The sequence below is a fragment of the Esox lucius genome, chromosome 20, assembly GCF_011004845.1.
Source record: "Esox lucius isolate fEsoLuc1 chromosome 20, fEsoLuc1.pri, whole genome shotgun sequence".
Classification (NCBI taxonomy): Eukaryota; Metazoa; Chordata; class Actinopteri; order Esociformes; family Esocidae; genus Esox; species Esox lucius.
In genome coordinates, this window is record NC_047588.1 from 31,047,965 (window position 1) to 31,067,718 (window position 19,754).

General features: G+C 42.1%; 1 protein-coding gene across 4 annotated transcripts in view; it reads left to right on the forward strand.

The window, feature by feature from the left end:
- LOC105031043 (collagen alpha-6(VI) chain) overlaps positions 1-19,754 on the forward strand; it is a 63,863-nt gene that overhangs the window by 14,555 nt on the left and 29,554 nt on the right. The window contains exons 11-27 of one of the 4 annotated variants that reach the window (XM_034288675.1): positions 77-426; positions 533-605; positions 719-870; positions 1,193-1,285; positions 1,443-1,496; positions 1,582-1,653; positions 3,391-3,417; positions 3,618-3,716; positions 4,343-4,405; positions 4,496-4,561; positions 4,804-4,857; positions 4,966-5,001; positions 7,052-7,114; positions 7,672-7,734; positions 7,836-7,898; positions 8,005-8,067; positions 8,155-8,205. The exons of 1 other annotated variant lie outside the window; for it this stretch is intronic. In XM_034288675.1, the coding sequence (XP_034144566.1) occupies positions 77-426; positions 533-605; positions 719-870; positions 1,193-1,285; positions 1,443-1,496; positions 1,582-1,653; positions 3,391-3,417; positions 3,618-3,716; positions 4,343-4,405; positions 4,496-4,561; positions 4,804-4,857; positions 4,966-5,001; positions 7,052-7,114; positions 7,672-7,734; positions 7,836-7,898; positions 8,005-8,067; positions 8,155-8,205 (1,442 nt within the window). Of the gene's footprint in view, positions 1-76; positions 427-532; positions 606-718; positions 871-1,192; positions 1,286-1,442; positions 1,497-1,581; positions 1,654-3,390; positions 3,418-3,617; positions 3,717-4,342; positions 4,406-4,495; positions 4,562-4,803; positions 4,858-4,965; positions 5,002-7,051; positions 7,115-7,671; positions 7,735-7,835; positions 7,899-8,004; positions 8,068-8,154; positions 8,206-17,321; positions 17,405-18,665; positions 18,709-19,754 lie in introns of those variants that run through there. 2 more of the 4 variants (XM_034288677.1, XM_034288678.1) reach the window with 2 other exon arrangements.

Sequence of the window (19,754 nt, forward strand, 5' to 3'; positions counted from 1 at the left end):
GTCTCCCTTATTAAACCTGACCAATTGGACTTTTTGATTTGTGACATTAATAATGAGAGTGTGTCTGTGTCTATAGGCTGCACCATAGACATCGCCATGGGTTTCGATATTACTCACAGGACCACTAGCAGAAGGCTCTTCGATGGTCAAGCCCAGTTGCAGGCCTTCCTGCCACAGATTATCCGCCATGTGTCCAGTCTTAAGGGCCTGTGCTGCGTCGCCGACAGTGGACCCATTGAAACTAATATTGGCTTCCGCGTGGTGGAGCAGGATGGAACAGTTGTCTCTGACTACAATTTTGAGAAGTATGATGAAAAGATTTTGGAGAAGGTTATGGCGCTTGAGACCGCCCAGAAGACCTACTTTAACTCCGTCCTCCTGCGCTCCTTCCGTGAAAAGTTCCAGAGGTCAAATGCTGGAGTGAAGGTGAGCCCAAATACAACATGTCTCCGGTCTGACCCCAGCAATGTTTTTATTGTTTGTAAAAGTATTCACATTTTAATAACAATGCCACAACTACTCGGTCCTTTAGGTGCTGGTGATCTTCTCAGATGGACTTGATGAAGATGTGATTAATCTGGAGCAAGAGTCAGTACTTCTTCAAGGTAATGATACAAGAACCATGGGAAACTTAAATCCTTTTACATTTAAAAGAAAATGTGTTTGGCATAAAAAAACAAGCTGTACATTTCTCTCTGTTTTTCATGTCACATTTCAGGAAAAGGTGTCCATGCCCTGTTTACAGTCGCCTTAGAAGGGGTCCAAAATGCCAACCTTCTTCAAATGGTGGAGTTTGGAAGAGGATTCGGATACAAACAGCAGCTCAACATCGGCATGCATGATGTGAAAAACTACATTTTGACACAAATAGTAGGTCCTTTATCAGAATAAAACCCTCAATTTTAGTTGTCTCCCAGTGTTTTAGTAGTAATGTTAGTCACTTAAACTGGCTAATACTCGTAGTCCTTTATGTATTCACATTTTCCACATTAATTCTCTATCAAATAATATTCAGAATAGAGAGTCACTAGAAAACAGCAAAAGAGAGCAGTGATATTGACAGTAGTTTTTCAGTTTGGCTATAGAATATAAACTACCACAATCTTCCTTCACTTGTCTCCCACTCTCATTTTTCTCCTCTCTTCCTGAACCCTTTCTCTCTCTCTCTCTCTCTCTCTCTCCTTTCCACTAGGACACAGTGGCTGAGAGGGAGTGCTGCAATGTAATGTGTAAGTGCACAGGACATGAGGGTATCCGTGGCCCCAGAGGGCCCCCAGGCACAAAGGTGAGTCCCTCTGTCCCCTCCATAAAACAAAACAGTGTATCATATATAAGATGTGACAGAATAAGCAAACACCATTGATGTACTTTAAATAAGAAGTGAATGTATGTTTCTTTTTTGCCCGTTCCACTTTATTAATTAGCTTTTTGTCTCCTAACAGGGACAGCCTGGACTAAAAGGACACCCTGGATTCCCAGGCGAGGAGGGAGGAATTGTAAGAGTTTTTTTTTCATTAGAGTGGTATTTAGACATTATTTTATTATTATCCCATGACCCTGGTCCTTTTTGCCTTCCCTCAGGGTGAAAGAGGTCCACTAGGTCCCACTGGTCCACAGGGACTACAGGGATGTCCTGGGATGAGAGGAGTCAAGGTGAGCACATTGATTTACTGACAAACCAATGACACATTTTAACAAACATTTGGGTTTAGTAGGTTTCCAGCTGGATGTTGTCCTGCCATCTACTTTAAGCTCACATGTGGGCTGCAAAAATTATATCGCTTTCCCAGAATTCACTTTTCCCAGATTTCACTTTCTCTGAGTTCTGACGGAAAAAAACATGTTTCAGTTTATACTTTTACACTCACCTAAAGAATTATTAGGAAAACCTGTTCAAATTCTCATTAATGCAATTATCTAATCAACCAATCACATGGCATTTGCTTTAATGCATTTAGGGGTGTGCTCCTGGTCAAGACAATCTCCTGAACTCCAAACTGAATGTCAGAATGGGAAAGAAAGGTGATTTAAGAAATTTTGAGCGTGGCATGGTTGTTGGTGCCAGGCGGGCCGGTCTGAGTAGTTCACAGTCTGCTCAGTTACTGGGATTTTTACGCACAACCATTTCTAGGGTTTACAAAGAATGGTGTGAAAAGGGAAAAACATCCAGTATGCCGCAGTCCTGTGGGCAAAAATGCCTTGTTGATGCCAGAGGTCAGAGGAAAATGGTCCGACTGATTCAAGCTGATAGAAGAGCAACTTTGACTGAAATAACCACTCGTTACAACCGAGGTATGCAGCAAAGAATTTGTGAAGCCACAAAACGCACAACCTTGAGGCGGATGGGCTACAACAGCAGAAGACCCCACCGGGTACCACTCATCTCCACTACAAATAGGAAAAAGAGGCTACAGTTGGCACAAGCTCTCCAAAATTGGACAGTTGAAGACTGGAAGAATGTTGCCTGGTCTCATGAGTCTCTATTTCTGTTGAGACATTCAGATGGTAGAGTCAGAATTTGGCGTAAACAGAATGAGAACATGTATCCATCATGCCTTGTTACCACTGTGCAGGCTGGTGGTGGTGTAATGGTGTGGGGGATGTTTTCTTGGCACACTTTAGGCCCCTTAGTGCCAGTTGGGCATGGTTTAAATGCCACGGCCTACCAGATCTCAACTCAATAGTGCATCTTTGGGAAGTGGTGGAACGGGAGCTTCGTGCCCTGGATGTGCATCCCACTAATCTCCATCAACTGCAAGATGCTATCCTATCAATATTGGCCAACATTTCTAAAGAATGCTTTCAGCACCTTGTTGAATCAATGCCACGTAGAATTAAGGCAGTTCTGAAGGCGAAAGGGGGTCAAACACAGTATTAGTATGGTGTTCTTAATAATCCTTTAGGTGGGTGTATTAGATATACATGTCTTGGTCTTAGGTTCAACTCCTCTGGGGTTACTCACTGCCATCACATGATCGCTAATAACGATATCAACACCATAATATCATTAATAGCAATCCCCATTGTCAATGAGCAAGGACCGCATTACCGATCCCCCCATGAAAAGGAAACAGAACCAAAGAGGTGGAGACAGGGGTGGTAGGTGGGTTCACACCCGCATGCTAGTAAAACCAGCACACATCGGACTGAGTAACATGATGATTAAATATTCAGTTTGAAATCTGATGTTGAATCCCAGATTATTGTCATTTAACAGATTCTTTCTTATTCAGAGCTAGCAGTAGTCAGTGCGTAGATCTTACCACCAGCCACCCTGTGAGAATTGATCGCACTGTCCTGGCGATTTGAGCACCATGCTTTTCCAACTGGACCGTGATCAGGGGTAGTTACCTGGCTAATATACTTTCATCTAATCTTATCTTCTGGCAGGGTTCAAGAGGCTACAGAGGGAACAGGGTAAGTGTGTGAGGATTTAAAATTCATACAGTTTCCACTACATGAACACTAGTACATACAGTGTAAAATATAAAACTTTGTAGGTGCAGTACACAAGGTGTCCTGTCTATACAAATAGAAAACCACGTTCAAAAAGGTTTTTCATTGTGTGTGTCTGATTGCTGATATTGTTTTATTCAGTGTGTACATTTCCTTGGCAGGGTGATGATGGAGACCACGGTCTTGATGGGATAAATGGGGAACAGGGTGTGAATGGATCAGCTGGAGTTTCAGGAGAGAGAGGAAACCCAGGCCGTCCGGTATTCACATCCTCTCATATCCTGAATATATTTCCATTCAGTCCTACTCCTGTTTCAACTATATCATACTTCTAATTCACTGACTTCCCATTCCCATTACACCTATATCCTACTCCAGTATTGCTCATATCCCAGTCCCATTTCACCTATATCCTACTCCAATATCCCTAATATCCCTGTCCCATTTCACCTATATCCTACTCCAACTTTCCTAATAGCCCTATCCCATTTCACCTATATCCTACTCCAACTTTCCTAATATCCCTGTCCCATTTCACCTATATCCTACTCCAGTATCGCTAATATCCCAGTCCCATTTCACCTATATCCTACTCCAGTATCGCTAATATCCCAGTCCCATTTCACCTATATCCTACTCCAATATCCCTAATATTCCTGTCCCATGTCTCCTATATCCTACTCCAACTTTCCTAATAGCCCTGTCCCATTTCACCTATATCCTACTCCAATATCCCTAATAGCCCTGTCCCATTTCACCTATATCCTACTCCAACTTTCCTAATAATCCTGTCCCATTTCACCTATATCCTACTCAATGTTCTCCTAAATTGTATTACAATATGTTCTCCTTTAATGACTGATATATGATGGGATTTCTCATGCAGGGCAACAGTGGAATCAGAGGGGAGCCTGGAGAGAAGGGCCAACGTGGACTTAGAGGTGACCCTGTAAGTGACAAAATACCGTACAGCCAGTGATTCATGATGGTTCACCCAATGCAGTGTTTCTGTTTTGAACAGTCTTCTCTGGTCTTTTAGGGTGACTCTGGAGTTGACAGCAACATTGCAGGTCCGAAAGGAGCAAGAGGAAATCCTGGGTTACCAGTATGTATTGGTCGACCACAGTCCAATGTACTGATCTAAGAATTAGTGGGATCACCTTTATTCACCAGAACACTGGCATAGGCCACTAGACCTGTTCGTCTGTCTTTTTATAATGAGTAAAGCCGGATTCTTCTTCTTCAGTTACTCAATATCTAATAATGTAATGGGGGGATGACAAGACTGCTCTTTTGCCTATTTCCTTTCACTTCCTTTCCTTCTAATACTCCTTTCCCCACTGACAGGGAGACCCAGGAGAGGAGGGCATTCAAGCAGAAAGTGGTGTCAATGGAAACCCAGTGAGAGAAGTTGCATTTCTTCTGAGCCATTGTAGTCCCCATACACTAATGCAGTCTCATTTTTAGTCAAGTGAAACACGATGATGATGTTCATTTCCTGATTTGTAGGGGCCTGAAGGAAGAAGAGGTCCACCTGGTCCAAGGGTACAGTAACATCATGAACAATTATACTGCATGAAATACACACTAATAGTAATCCATGCCACTGTATGTCCCAATTATACTGCATGAAATACACACTGATAGTAATCCATGCCACTGTATGTCCAAATTATACTGCAAATCAAACTTGATTTATATATTTCTTATAGAATTTTCTTTTCAAAGTGCTGAAATGGAGGTTTCACCAATGCTCTATTTACCTATATTGTTCAATATGATGTTTAAACATCATATGTGACATAATAATTCTTGTTTTCCTCACATGACGACAATAGGGGTGTTTCTGCATTTTATTGGTAGTCATGGGTAGTAATCTAAACTTCTTGGTTTTATGGAAACCACAATATCCAGAATTAATTGCGATGTCCAGCACTTGTATTAGGGAGTCAAAAGAAGTAGTGATTGTTCTTTAAAGGACTTGCTCTATTGAACAAAGAACCATATCTACCTGCTGCAAGTGTAATAGAGAAATCGATGAAACACAAAGGCCAGAATAATTTTTATTAAACATGACTTTGTTTAATATTTTTTAGATCAGACTGCTCCATCAACCAATGGCATAATGGGTTGAACATTCCTGGCGCAAAACTTCTGTACTGTGGTGGATAATTGTTTCAAACAGCTCCATTCCTTAAAATGCTATGATTGAGGCAACTTAAAAATACTATAAGGCTTAAAAGGTGTGTTAAAATATTTTACAACTGCAGCAGGGATTTTGGCCCACTCCTCCATATAGACCTTCTCCAGAACCTTCAGGTTTTGGGGCTGTCGCTGGGCAATATGGACTTTTAGCTCCCTCCAAAGATTTTCTATTGGGTTCAGGTCTGGAGACTGGCTAGGCCACTCCAGGACCTTGAAATGCTTCTTATGGAGCCACTCCTTAGTTGCCCTGGCTGTGTGTTTTGGGTCGTTGTTATGCTGGAAAACCCAGCCACGACCCATCTTCAATGCTCTTACTGGGGGAAGGAAGTTGTTGGCCAAGATCTTGCGATACATGACCCCATCCATCCTCCCCTCAATACGGTGCAGTCGTCCTGTCCCCTTTGCAGAAAAGCATCCCCAAAGAATGATGTTTCCACCTCCATGCTTCACGGTTGGGATGGTGTTGTTGGTGTTGTACTCATCCTTCTTCTTCCTCCAAACACGGCAAGTGAAGTTTAGACCAAAAAGCTAAATTTTTGTCTCATCAGACCACATGACCTTGAGATCAAGGTGAGATCTTGCATGGAGCCCCAGGCTGAGGGAGATTGACCGTCATCTTGAACTTCTTCCATTTTCCAATGATTGCGCCAACAGTTGTTGCCTTCTCACCAAGCTGCTTGCCTATTGTCCTGTAGCCCATCCCAGCCTTGTGCAGGTCTACAATGTTATCCCTGATGGCCTTACAGAGCTCTCTGGTCTTGACCATTGTGGAGAGGTTGGAGTCTGTTTGTTTGATTGAGTGTGTGGACAGATGTCTTTTATACAGGTAATGAGTTCAAACAGGTGCAGTTAATACAGGTAATGAGTGGAGAACAGGAGGGCTTCTAAAAGAAAAACTAACAGGTCTGTGAGAGCCGGAATTCTTACTGGTTGGCAGGTGATCAAATACTTATGTCATGCCATAAAATGCTAATTAATTATTTAAAAATCATACAATACAATTTTTTAGATTCTGTCTCTCACAGTTGAAGTGTACCTATGATAAAAAGTACAGACCTATACATGCTTTGTAAGTAGGAAAACCTGCAAAATCAGCAGTGTATCAAATACATGTTCTTCCCGTTGTATAGTTGGGTGCAGAGCCATGAAGTGCTTTATGTTTTAAAAATCAATAAAGCAATTCATAACTGATTATAAAAACAACAGGCAGCCAATTCAGGCACTTTAAAATTGGGGTTACAGGTTCTCTTCATTTTATTTTATTGTTAGAACTCACACTGCTGGTTTTTAAGTTGATTGATGCTAGCTGATGAAGCTTTATTTTAAAGGATGAGGTATTACTATCCATCTGTATGTATTTTCCATGTGAGTTTTGCGCATGTGTCTTCAGGGAACTTCAGGAAATCCAGGTGAACTAGGACTCCCAGGAATTCCTGGCCCTTCTGGACTGCAGGTATATACTCTATTTTACCTGTTCCCCTCATCCGCTACTCATCCACTACTTTTCTTTTTCTTTGTAAAGCACATTGAATTGCTTCTATGTATGAATTGTGCAGTACTTGCTACTCAACAAACCTACAAGTAACTACATGCATTCTTGAAGCATTTGCAATGGTCAAAACAAAATCTAATTTAAATGTATTATCTAAAATGTTTAAGTAAACAATAATAAACGTATACAGAATGTGTTTTTTTGCATAAAGACGGTCATAGAATAGACACACCTTGTGTAACAAAACCGGGCCAGAGAGGTGACAGCAGAGTGCAAAGCTGTGGAGGAGTGTGCCCTCAGAAAATTGACCCTGGTCACACGTCAGAGAATATGCTGTGGGTCTTCGTCTTAGAATAGTGTAGTCTATGTAAAACATTGTATGAGACCTTGTCATGAGTTAATTGAGCAGCTTTGAATGCAATCCAATGTATCTATCCTTTTAATCTGGTATTTCCGTGCATAATTCTGCTGAAAACAATATTGACTGCTGCTATAAATGTTCTGTTCTTTGTGCATAGGGTTCAAGAGGAGATCCTGGCCCGCCAGGACCCAGGGGCACCCAGGGATTACCTGGACCACAAGTCAGTTTAACAACCCTTCTAATTCCATCCCATCTGACCACAGTGAGGGGCCCTAATGCACAGATTGTAATGTAATGTGGATGAATGGATGTTCTCCTCAGGGCACACCTGGGACAATGGGAGGCAAAGGATCCACAGGAAGCAGAGGGATGAATGGACAGAAGGTGTGTTTCCAGTAACATAATTCATTACAATAGAAACTGAAACTGAAAAGTTTAACATAAGACAATGTCTGATAGCCCTCCATCCAATACTGTGGTGTCCTTACAGGGCCAGCCTGGGGACCCTGGAGGAAAGGGAGCTCCTGGACCACTTGGGCCCAGAGGGATGCCAGTAAGATTTCACCTTGTCTTTATAGACTTTTCCTACATACACAAACTTTCACTGCAGAACTGTCAGATTGTGTTTGTTTTGAAACAGGGACTTGATGGCAGAGACGGACATGGACCTCCCGGACATCAGGGGATGAAGGTAAAGTACATGTTTAGTACTCCTCATCCTGAACAGCATCCACAGACATCGTTGTTGTGGATGAGTACAAGAGCTGCAATTTGTAAATGTACATTGAGAAGGCATTTCTATTGTTTATGTAGTGTTTTATTGTTGTATTATCAATATGAATTTTTAATATGTGTAAGCTGAATAATTCCCTCTGAATTGTGTTCCCTTAAAAGGGGGAGCCGGGTTTCCCTGGCTACCCTGGATTACAGGTCAGTTTTTGATTTTAAATATCCACTTTTGTCATTTCTAAACAATAAGGGGGAGTTAAATCATGACACATTGCAGTATGAAATGCACAAATAGTAATCAGTAATGTTTTCCTGTGTATGTCACTGTTAGGGTGAGTCTGGTGAAAAGGGAGTCAAAGGAGGTCCAGGCCCCAAAGGAAACCAGGGAAGAGGGGTAAGACCAGTGGTGAAATTGGTTTTCGGGATTATCACAGTATAGTGATTTTAACACCCATTTTTGAGAGGGGTACACTTTCAAACATTTATGTGTTAATATAAAAATGTAAATAGTGTGACTAATTACATAGAGCATGGTTGTGTGTCCCGAGGGGACCAGTGCATGGAATCAGGAAAGGCCCTAGCCATTTGGGGACCCGAGGCGAGATATGTTTGCCTCTTAACAAAAATGGCTAGATTTGGTTGCCTTTTGACCACTAATATAACATGAAAAACTAGACAAGCCTAGTTCGGCCGGTCTGCGAGTAAAGGTGATTGTGATGAAGGGATGGGAATATGGGCCAATGCCAGCTTTGTTGTGAGAAGTGACCAATATTCTGTTCCTGTGCTAATCCAAACCTAGTGTATGGAACCCAATTTGCATATCAAAACTACATCTCTAACCAGTACACTGTGGGTGGTCGCTTACTCACTCACTCATTATTCTAATTTCCTAAAATAAACTCAGCATGTGAAAGCTGTAAAACCATCTACTAAAATGACCATATGATTTGGTTGATGCAGGGAAACTCAGGCACAACAGGTGATCCAGGAGTTCCCGGAACCACAGGTCCACCAGGACATACGGTTAGAATATCATGTTTTGAATTTGGCAACATTTAGTTGTTTTTAAAGTCTAAATATTAGTACGATATTTACTATTATTTGTGCAGTCATGATAACTCTTTCTATATATCTAGGGCCCTAGAGGGAGACCTGGAGAGAGACCCATGTCTGTACGTATACTCTGAATTTGTTCAAATTCTATTTCATACTGACTCTGAAGAGCTACATTAAATGCCATTACCTCTATCTCTTTAGGAATGCCAGCTGACCACTTACATCCGTGATAACTGTGGTGAGCTCTTTGTATTACTACTACAGTTCATTATCAGTCATGTCAATTGCTTTATTACTATTAAGGCCATGCTATCATCAGCAAAGATTAATTAATTGAATATCCCTGTTTTTTCTCCAAACAGCATGCTCCCAAGGTATGTGTCCCAATTAACACTATTGTGGATCCATAGCCAAGTGACTGTAGATTCTGCTGTAATCAACTCAGAAATCTTGGCAATGTCATGTAGTTATTGATGTTTTACTATCGCTGCTCTCTATGTCCATTTCTCCCATTTCTCCTTCCCTTCTCTCCCCCTCTCCTTCTCTCTCCCAGGTCGGGCATTGTGTCCAGCCTACCCCACAGAGCTAGTCTTTGCCCTAGACATGTCACAGACTGTGGAGCCAGCCAGGTTTCAGGCAATGCGCTCCTCGCTCCTCTCCTTATTGGAGCACGTTACCATAGCCGAGAGCAACTGCCCAACAGGTGCACGTGTGGCAGTTGTGTCTTACAGTGACAAGGTCAAGTACTTGATCCGATTCCAGGATTACCAACGCAAGAAGGATTTGTTGGAGGCCATTCGTGGCATAGCGCTGGAGAGAACATCTAACCGCCGCTACCTTGGGGCAGCCATGCGTTATGTGGGGCGGCACGTCTTCAAGCGAACCCGCCAAGCGCTGACGATGAGGAAGGTGGCAGTGTTCTTCACCAACGGGCCCTCTGAGGACAACTCTGCTATAGTTACGGCTGCCATGGAATTCAAAGCCCTGAACATTGCCCCTGCTATCATAGCCACAAAGAGCGCCGTTGATGCTCAACAGGCTTTTGAGGTACAAACTGACATTTTCTGGGAAGTGGTTGTGAACAGGGGCAGCAGAATGTTTGGTGGTTTAAAATGCAGCCCATGTTTTTGTCTTTTGTCTCACAGGCTGATGACACGGGCAGCTTTATCTATGTTCTGATGAATAGGCCACAAGAAAACCAAAAACTGCTAGATAAAATCAACCATTGCGTGATCTGCTATGGTAAGCCCTAGAAAGTTGCACAGAAAGTTTTTAGTTTTAGTTTCTGCCTTGTTTTACCGACGATTCTGCTATAGAACCCATTCCCTCTTGGACATGTTGTAATGTTATTCCTGTTTGATCTCTGGTTCTGTGTCTCCAGACCACTGTAGACCAGACAGCCAATGTAGATTTACTGACGCTCAGCTGCCACAGGAAGTGGACATGGACCTGGCCCTGGTGATGGACGGTTCCAGGGAGATCCAGGCTGACCAGTACGCAGGTTTCCAGGAGCTTCTTGGCTCTGTTGTGAAGCAGGTAGCCTTGAGCCCCAGGCCCAATGCAGCTGACGGCCAGGCCAGAGTAGCCCTCCTCCAGACCGGTGGCTCTCACCTCCAGGTGGAGTTTGACCTGCAGAAGCACAGTGACCACAATAAACTGGAGATAGACCTGAAGAACATGCGGCAGCATGGAGGAGTGTTGTTTCTCGGGCGGACCCTGGAGTATCTGGTCAATGAGGTGTTACTCAAGGCTCAGAGGCCCAGGAAGAGTAGGGTGGTGCTGGCTGTGGTTGGCGCCGAGACGGCCCACTCGGACCAGGCCAAGCTGGCCTACATTTCCCAGAAGGCCAAGTGTGAGGGCATTTCACTGTTTGTGATCACAGTGGGTGACCATTTCAACAGCACCCAGGTGGAGGAGATTGCCAGCATGCCGTCAGAGCAACACCTACTTCATCTGTGGCATGTGAAGAAGTGGGAGATAGGCTATGCACAGCGCTTCTTCAGATTCTTCCTCAGTGTCCTCAGAAGTAAGGAACACTAAAATGCATTTTATCTGGTTGTCTCTTAATGGAAACCTTTTTAAATGTCTGAGCTCTTGTGTATTCTAAGCCCATTCCTCCTGCCTGTCAATATTGCAGAGGGATTTAACAGCTACCCTCCAGCACAGCTAAAACACACATGTGATCTGTTGGCGGGACAAGAACATGGACATCACCATGGAGGGGGACAGATAAGGACGGAGGTGGAAACAAAGGAAGTAGAGGAGTACCCAGACTACACGGAGGTGGATAAGGAGGAGGAAGAGGAGTTCCTTGAGCACACTGCAGGTGGATCTCAGACTCTGACTGATCTTGGCCAGGTTGACATTATATATGACTTATCCAGGGGAGATGGAGACACTGTGACCTCTCGACCAAACTCAAATGGTAATCGGTAACCCCATATACATAACTTATGTTACTCTTCTCTCTCACGCCCCCCCCCCCAATATTCCACTGCATGAGTAGACTTAGTTGGCACCTCCTGCTGCATGTCCTGCTTCCTCATTTACAAACCCACTTATTCTGCTTTCAGCCCATTGTAAGTTGGATGTTGACAGTGGCACCAACTGTGGGGACTATACCCAGCGATGGCACTTTAGCAAAGCGCTTGGTGCATGCTCACCTTTCTGGTATGGCGGTTGTGACGGTAACGCTAACCGCTTTAGCTCGGAAAATGAATGCTTCCAGAAGTGTGGTATTTACAGTAAGTCACCCCTGCCCTCTATTATCTCTACTGGACACAATATGCAAATCCAAGCATTACAGCTGTTAGCCACGAGCAGAATTACAACGGCTGTTGTATATAATAATGCACTCATTAAAACAGCAATAGTAGTTCAACAAAAACATTACATTGTGTCTAAAGGCTGATAGCGCCATAATCCTCAATAAGTACATCTGCCTTTACCGGTGTTAGCTTTGTTAGCATTGTCAAAATTCAGGAATGAAAACCATTTGACAACAAAAGTAATAACTGTGTTCCAAGAGGGAGTCTCCTCAAACACTTGAATTTACATTTGGTGATGTTGTTTGCTTCAAAGAAAATGACAATATTATCTTCCCTAAAAGAATGTTATTTTTACAGAAAATTTGTATTTTCAGTTGCACTAATACTTCCTATGTTTACCAGTCTGGTTTGATCACAAATTGTATTAATCTGTGTCAACTTGCATTAGTTAGTAACCCCAATGCTTAGCATTCACTTGCTAGATAGATGCTGTGTGCTGTGGCTACATGAGGGTAAACAAATTCCAGCTGCTATTTTAGCAATGTGCAATAAAAAAAAGGGTAATTGAGGTGTCCCTTGCAATGCAGCTTTTGCAATAGAGGTGACATGGCATATATTCAAAACTAACTCTAAGCTGGGGCACAAGTAATCTATGGTTTATTGTGATGCCATGGGACTTCCAAAACAACCCAAGTTATGGGGAAATTCTCAGAGCACTATGCCTGATAATCTAATAATATTCTGTGTTCACAGATCACACAGCACTTGTGGAGATAGAGGAAACCCCAGTTGATAACCAGGGTAAAGACCTCATATCTCTCTAGCTCTTATTTTGAATGCAATAATAAAAATATAAAAAGACGAAATGCTTGGTCTGTACAGTAGTGTTTAATGAGTCTCAAGTCAACCATCTCCTATCCCCTCTTTCTTTCCATTCTCCTTTATTTCCAATCTGTTTCCCCTGAAACTACACCTACCCCTCCAATTACACTCCTTCCTTTCTCTTGACCCCAGATGCATGCTTCCTCAGACAGGATGAGGGAGGTTGTCAAAACTACACTCTGAAGTGGTACTTTGACACGACACAAAGCGAGTGCTCCCGTTTCTGGTACGGTGGCTGTGGCGGCAACGGCAACCGCTTTGAGACACAGGAGGCTTGTGAAGGCCTCTGTCTGAGGAGGAAGCGTTAATACTACCAACAAACCTTCTAAAACCCTGAATAAAGTTGAACCGACGATCACACCAAGACATCCGCCAATCCAGTCTCGCTTCAGGTGGGACCAGCTTAAAACAACACAATGTAAATAACTTTAGGCATTTTCCTCAGCCTTTAGTGTTTTTTCTTTTGGGAAAATGGGTCTAAAGAAATACAGTATTTTGAGTATGAATATTCTTCTGTTCAAGCAGACCTAAGTAACAGATCTGACTCTCATGCAGACATGTAGTTAGACAACTGGCAGTAAACACTCATCTGGGCATTGATGCTTTTGTGAGTATAATCGAACAGCAATCTGTATTGCCTTTTGGTGCTATTTTCAGTCCATAGATGTCAACAGCTACTAAACCAAGCACAACTCAGGTCATGGAAGATTTTTTTAATAAGCCCACTAGGTAAAGCAACAGACAGTTTTATTGGTAACTTTAGCCGTACGTTAATCATAAATGTCATCTACTCCTTGTCATCAGTGTGTAAATAGGGGATTGCCGTTTTTCTTGGTCGCTTTTCAATGCAGTTATCATGTTAATTTGCTGATTTGGACACTACATTTTTGTTTTTGTTCTAAAATACAAGTAACAATGCAACTTTTAACAGTTGCCAATAAAATATATGGTCTGAGAATGTTGACACTGTTAATGCGAGGCGTTGTAGAGGGCTTCAGGCCATGTCATATTCTGGTGTTTTAACTTTAGCTAAAACATTAAGACTGTGGTCACACTAAATACTGAGGAATTCATTAAAATAAAACATTTGTTTTTTACCTAATTTTATTGACGCTGTTGGATTCTGTCCACTTTTGATCCATGAACAAAATCATAAAACCAGAAGTTGGGGAAGAATCTAAGATGTTGATCTTCTTTAGGACTTACATGTTCTCCAATAATTACAAAGTTAACCCAGTTTTTATGCCAGAACACATAGGAGGTGGTCAGGGATCTCAGCCAACCATTACACAGTCTATTATCCTCCAATCAGAAAGGTTTATCCTACATGGTCCACTTGTATGGTATGTTCCAACCTCCCCTATGTTCCATGGGTCTATTCATAGAGTCCTATGACAATCACATACACAGTTCCTACAGGTGGTATGAACAGTATGGGTGTATGTCATACCTATTGTCCTTTGTACAGTTGTCAGTCAGTACTATCATGTGTCATTAATTACCCAAAATTTCACAACACTTTAACATTTGATGATTTTGGAGCAGTGCTGGCCGAGAGGGATCTTCCTGTCTCCATGTCCCACATGGATATATTATTGTTCACTGGGACATGCTAAGAAACAGCATTAACAAATATTTTTAATTGTCCCCCACTGAAGTTGGTGATGGAGTTAACAAGGACACCACAAGGACAAGGACACCACACAAAGTTTACTTTCAAGTGTAAAGATATAAAAAAACAATAATAAGAAGAATACACATACATAAAAACATATATCTCACCCTATCTCAACAAAATATCTCACCCAGCACAGCCAGAAACGGACTGGTCACCCCTCTGAACCTGGGTCCTCTCAAGGTTTCTTCCTAAATTTCAGCCTTCTTAGGGAGTTTTTCCTAGCCACTGAAATTCAACACTACTGTTGTTTGCTTCTTGGGGTTTAAAAGCACTTTGTTGCTGTAAAAAACGTTGTGACCTCTGCTGTTGTATAAAGGGCTTTATAAATAAATTGGATTGATTCATTGATTGATTGAAGACTTTCTCTATGTACACAAAATGCCTATTTCTCTCAAATATTGTTCACAAATCTGTTTATATCTGTGTTAGTGAGCACTTCTCCATTGCAAAGATAATCCATCCACCTCACAGGTGTGGCATATCAAGATGCTGATTAGACAGCATGTTTATTGCAAAGGTGGGCCTTAGCCTGGCCATAATAAAAGGCCCCTCTAAAATGTGCAATTCCATCACACAGCACAATGCCACAGATGTTGCAAGTTTTGAGGGAGCATGCAATTGGCATGTTGACTGCAGGAATGTCCACCAGAGCTGTTGCCCGTGAATTGTATGTTCATTTCTCTACTATAAGCCATCTCCAAAGGCGTTTCAGGGAATTTGGCAGTACATCCAACCGGCCTCACAACCGCAGACTACGTGTAACTACACGAGCCCAGGACCTCCACATCCAGCATCTTCACGTCCAAGATCATCTGAGACCAGCCACCTGGACAGCTGCTGCAAAAATCGGTTTGCATATATCACATGTCAGAAACCATCTCAGGGAAGCTCATTTGCATGCTCGTCGTCCTCATCGGGGTCTCGACCTGACTGCAGTTCGTCGTCGCAACCGACTTGAGTGGGCAAATGCTCACATTCGATGGCGTCTGGCACTTTGGAGAGGTGTTCTCTTCATGGATGAGTCCTGGTTTTCACTGTACAGGGCAGATGCAGACAGCGTGTATGGCGTTGTGTGGGTGAGCGGTTTGCTGATGTCAACGTTGTGGATCGAGTGGCCCAAGGTGGCTGTGCGTTTATGGTATGGGCAGGCGTATGTTATGGACAACAAACACAGGTGCATTTTATTGATGGCATTTTGAATGCACAGAGATACCGTGACGAGATCCTGAGGGCCATTGTTGTGCCATTCATCCACGACCATCACCTCATGTTGCAGCATGATAATGCACGGATACAAGGGGTTGGTCAACTTTCCCTCTAGCTCATCTTACCCGACTCTCAACTATCTTTCTGTTGTCACTATGAAAGCCCTCCCAGACATGTCCTCAGTCTAGATGTAAATACTTCATCACCCCCTGCTTTATTTATCTTTTCATACACTCTTTAACAAAAGGAAGAAAAAACAAAAGCGGTTCATAGATTAATTATTTGTTGCAGCACAGATTTTTTTCACATTTATGAAAGAAAGTAAACAACAATATTTTCCCTTTGGTAAAACTGTAACAGCCTTTTCAATAAAAAAGCTTTTATAGACCTGGTGATAATGAGCTGTCAAGTTTTTGGCATGGCTCACTGAATTGCAAGTTTCAGTGCAATACTAAAGACCAGAATCCAATTTGTCTTGAAAACCATTCATGTTGTGAAAGTTGAATTTGGTATTCGACCAGCTTCTGTCACATATTTTATCCGTAAATGTTACAATTTTGGGAACAGTGCATTTATTTATAAATGTCAGAGAATGCAGTTAAAAAGGTCTTTCCAAAACAGACAAATTGGTTTAAATATATACGTAAATGAACAAAGAGATAGAAGGAAGAATGGCATGGAGAGAGGGATGGGGGATGAGAAAAGAGAAGAGGAAGGGAAAATATGTGTTCAGACAAGATGGAACGAGGCCATGTTTTACTTCAGTTGGATTCTGAACATTATTTTTAAAATAGAGAGTGGATTCCTGACAGTTCATTTACAATGCAATAATGCATAATATTATTATGCAATAACAATGCATTATGTGACTTTTACCTTCGTATACAATGAACATGTCCTCACGTGCACGGACTTGGTCGACTTGCCTGTTCATGCTGTGTACAAAATATATATGAATGGCTCGACGTGGGTGCCTCGTTGGGAGACTTGACGAGATGATCAGTTGGATAACACAAAGCTTGGGACAGGAGAAAAGGGAAACAACATTTCAAAATACTTAACATTACAGTGCATGGTTCATGCTTTACAGATAAAAAGCAAGGATACTATGATGTAGCCTAAAACAGGGGTGTTTCTAGCCCAGAGACCTGCATGGAAGCCGTTAGTCCACCAGGTACCCCTAACATATCCCATCCCAGCTCTCTAGGTGATACCAAGGTGCTTGTAACAACAGGGTTGTGGGTTTTATTCCCCTCTGGAGCATGTAGTGTTAGACTGAATGCACTGAGTACTGTAATTGTTTGGGATGTTTCATTTTCTTTGTGATTCAAATAGCTCCTTATAGCCTTAACGCCTTTTTGCATAGATTTAAAAAAAGAACATTAAAAGGTGTAGATTAGCCTGTGCAGAACTAAAGGCAGGTTAAATACTGTAACTGTAAAATGATCTATCATGCAATAATTCGGGGCGGGGTGTGAGGAGTGGCAGGTCGCTCCAGTTCCTACGGAATAAATATTGGCTTTCCATAGAAGGGAATGGGATTCCTGTCTGCACGCACTGGAGAGTGATCAGTAAGTTTACAACATTTATGCAACGTTTTTGATGCGCATGCAAACTTCAGCTGTTTGAAAAATATTGGGATCCGTCTTAACCAATCTTTTAAACCATTTATTGTTGTCTTGTGTATACATAGGCCCTACAAAATGTAATTTTTTGGTTAGAGGCACATTTGTTAATTCAACGTGTGGATTTGAGGGAATTATTCAAAGTTGGGATTAGTTGTCTATTTCATTTCTTACGGTAAAATAAAACAAAATGGTAAAACAAATATATAGGCTGTAGTGAATTGATTAAAAAAATCACTCATTAGTATTTTCTTCACAGAGTAGCCCACTAAAATTCACATTGAACATGAGTTGTTCTGAAATATTCAACGAAAGCCAGCACTCCTAGTTACTGTAGATACTCCGTGCACACATTTCCAGCGCATGAAAATGCAAGGAGCATATTTGTAGAATAATAATTTTGGTGTGATTAATATGATCATGAGAATTAGTAAAATGGATGGATGGGCGCATTTATTTGATTCAAAGAAATGCATGCTTCTTGACTATGTGGTTGAAAACAACCTATGTCTGCAGATATTATAGTGGAGGGTCCCTTTCGTGGATTATTTGTCAAGAGATGACGTCCTGTAGGTGAAAAACAAGTTCATGTGTTTGTGCTCAGAACATAGATATGGAGGCTCTCAATGTCTTGTCTGAGTCAAGCCCTGCATCTTTCACTCAATAATATTGTTTGACTTCCATTCAAGGAAACCATAAATCAGGGATAGATTGAGGCTGAAGAAGTACAGCAATATTTATAATACTGGCTAAAGACATGTTGAGTGTTCATCGGTTCAGATAAACAGTTTGTGGGTGTTTCACATGGCTATGTAGGGACTATACGCTCACAAAGCAGGTCTTCTCCAGAAAGAAACCTTCTAAAGAGGGTCGCGGGGGCAGCAGTCTAAGCAGGGATGCCCAGACTTCCCTCTCCCCAGACACTTCCTCTAGCTCTTCCGGGGGGACACCAAGGCGTTCCCAGGCCAGCCGGGAGACATAGTCCCTCCAGCGTGTCCTAGGTCTTCCCCGGGGTCTCCTCCCGGTGGGACGGGACCGGAACACCTTCCCAGGAAGGCGTTCCGGAGGCATCCGAAAAAGATGCCCAAGCCACCTCAGCTGACCCCTCTCGATGTGGAGGAGCAGTGGCTCTACTCTGAGCTCCTCCCGGGTGACCGAGCTTCTCACCCTATCTCTAAGGGATCGCCCAGCCACCCTGCGGAGAAAACTCATTTGAACTCACGCCAGCATTTGAACAGTCACCTTGCTAGGTAAGGAACACTACATGCATTGCAAGCTTCTCTCGTTGACTCGAATTCTAAGAGCTGCAAAAGTTGGTTGATTTATTACTGTAGCTAGCTAGAAAACGTCAGCTAACTGCTAGCAAACGTCAGCTGCCTGCTAGCTAACAAATCGTGACCAGTTATTCAGTGCAGTGAAAATGAATAAACTATATAAAATGCATACAACGGGTAACGTAACTTCTAGAAAGTTTTTGCAATGGTTTTGATCGGTAGTAGTCGCTAATATAATTCGTTTTTGTGCATTAGTGTTGGCTGTCTGTTGGTACGTAACTAACACTTCTTGTCCCGATTTGAATGCTTTCTACCTGGTTAATATCATAGTATGGTCTTGAAACAATTACAATCAGGAAATAAAGTTATAAACACTGTTTGAGCTAAATGTGAGTAAATAATAGCGCGGTTTTACCAGCCATTGTTACGTTACTTGTAGCTAGGTATGCTAATGGTGCGTTCTAAACATGACGTTCTAATCACACCGGTGTGATCGTATGCTCCAGGGACCACTCTAGATTGATCACACCAGTGTGATCGTACGCGCCAAAGGGTTAATGGTTTCCTGTTTATGTAGTTGTGTTGGGATAGCTTGTCTTTGTTACATGTTCAAGAACTGAAAAAAGTACTTCTGGCGTGCTTACGAATTCTTTGAACCGTAATTCTCCAGCATTCAGACACTGAAGAGAGATGCACAGAAATTATTACACTATATAAAAAAATTGTATGTGTACCTTAAACATGTGTACCAGTCCTAAAATGTATGTTGTTTGTTTTTTTGTGGTTTTTTTCTGATTTAGCAGGGGAATACTGGTTTGTTTATGGCCAAAAACAATGTATTAAGGAGGAGTGTGTATGGTGGGTCAAATAACTGCTGTAAAAGCTTTTAAGTGGGTCATTTTGTCCCAAAACCTCCGGATTCCCTGATGTATATTTCCATCCACCTAGTTCTTACCACTCCCTGATTCTCACCTACCCACCTGTCCTTTTCAATCTTCTATTTTGTAAAGATTTTTTCAGTT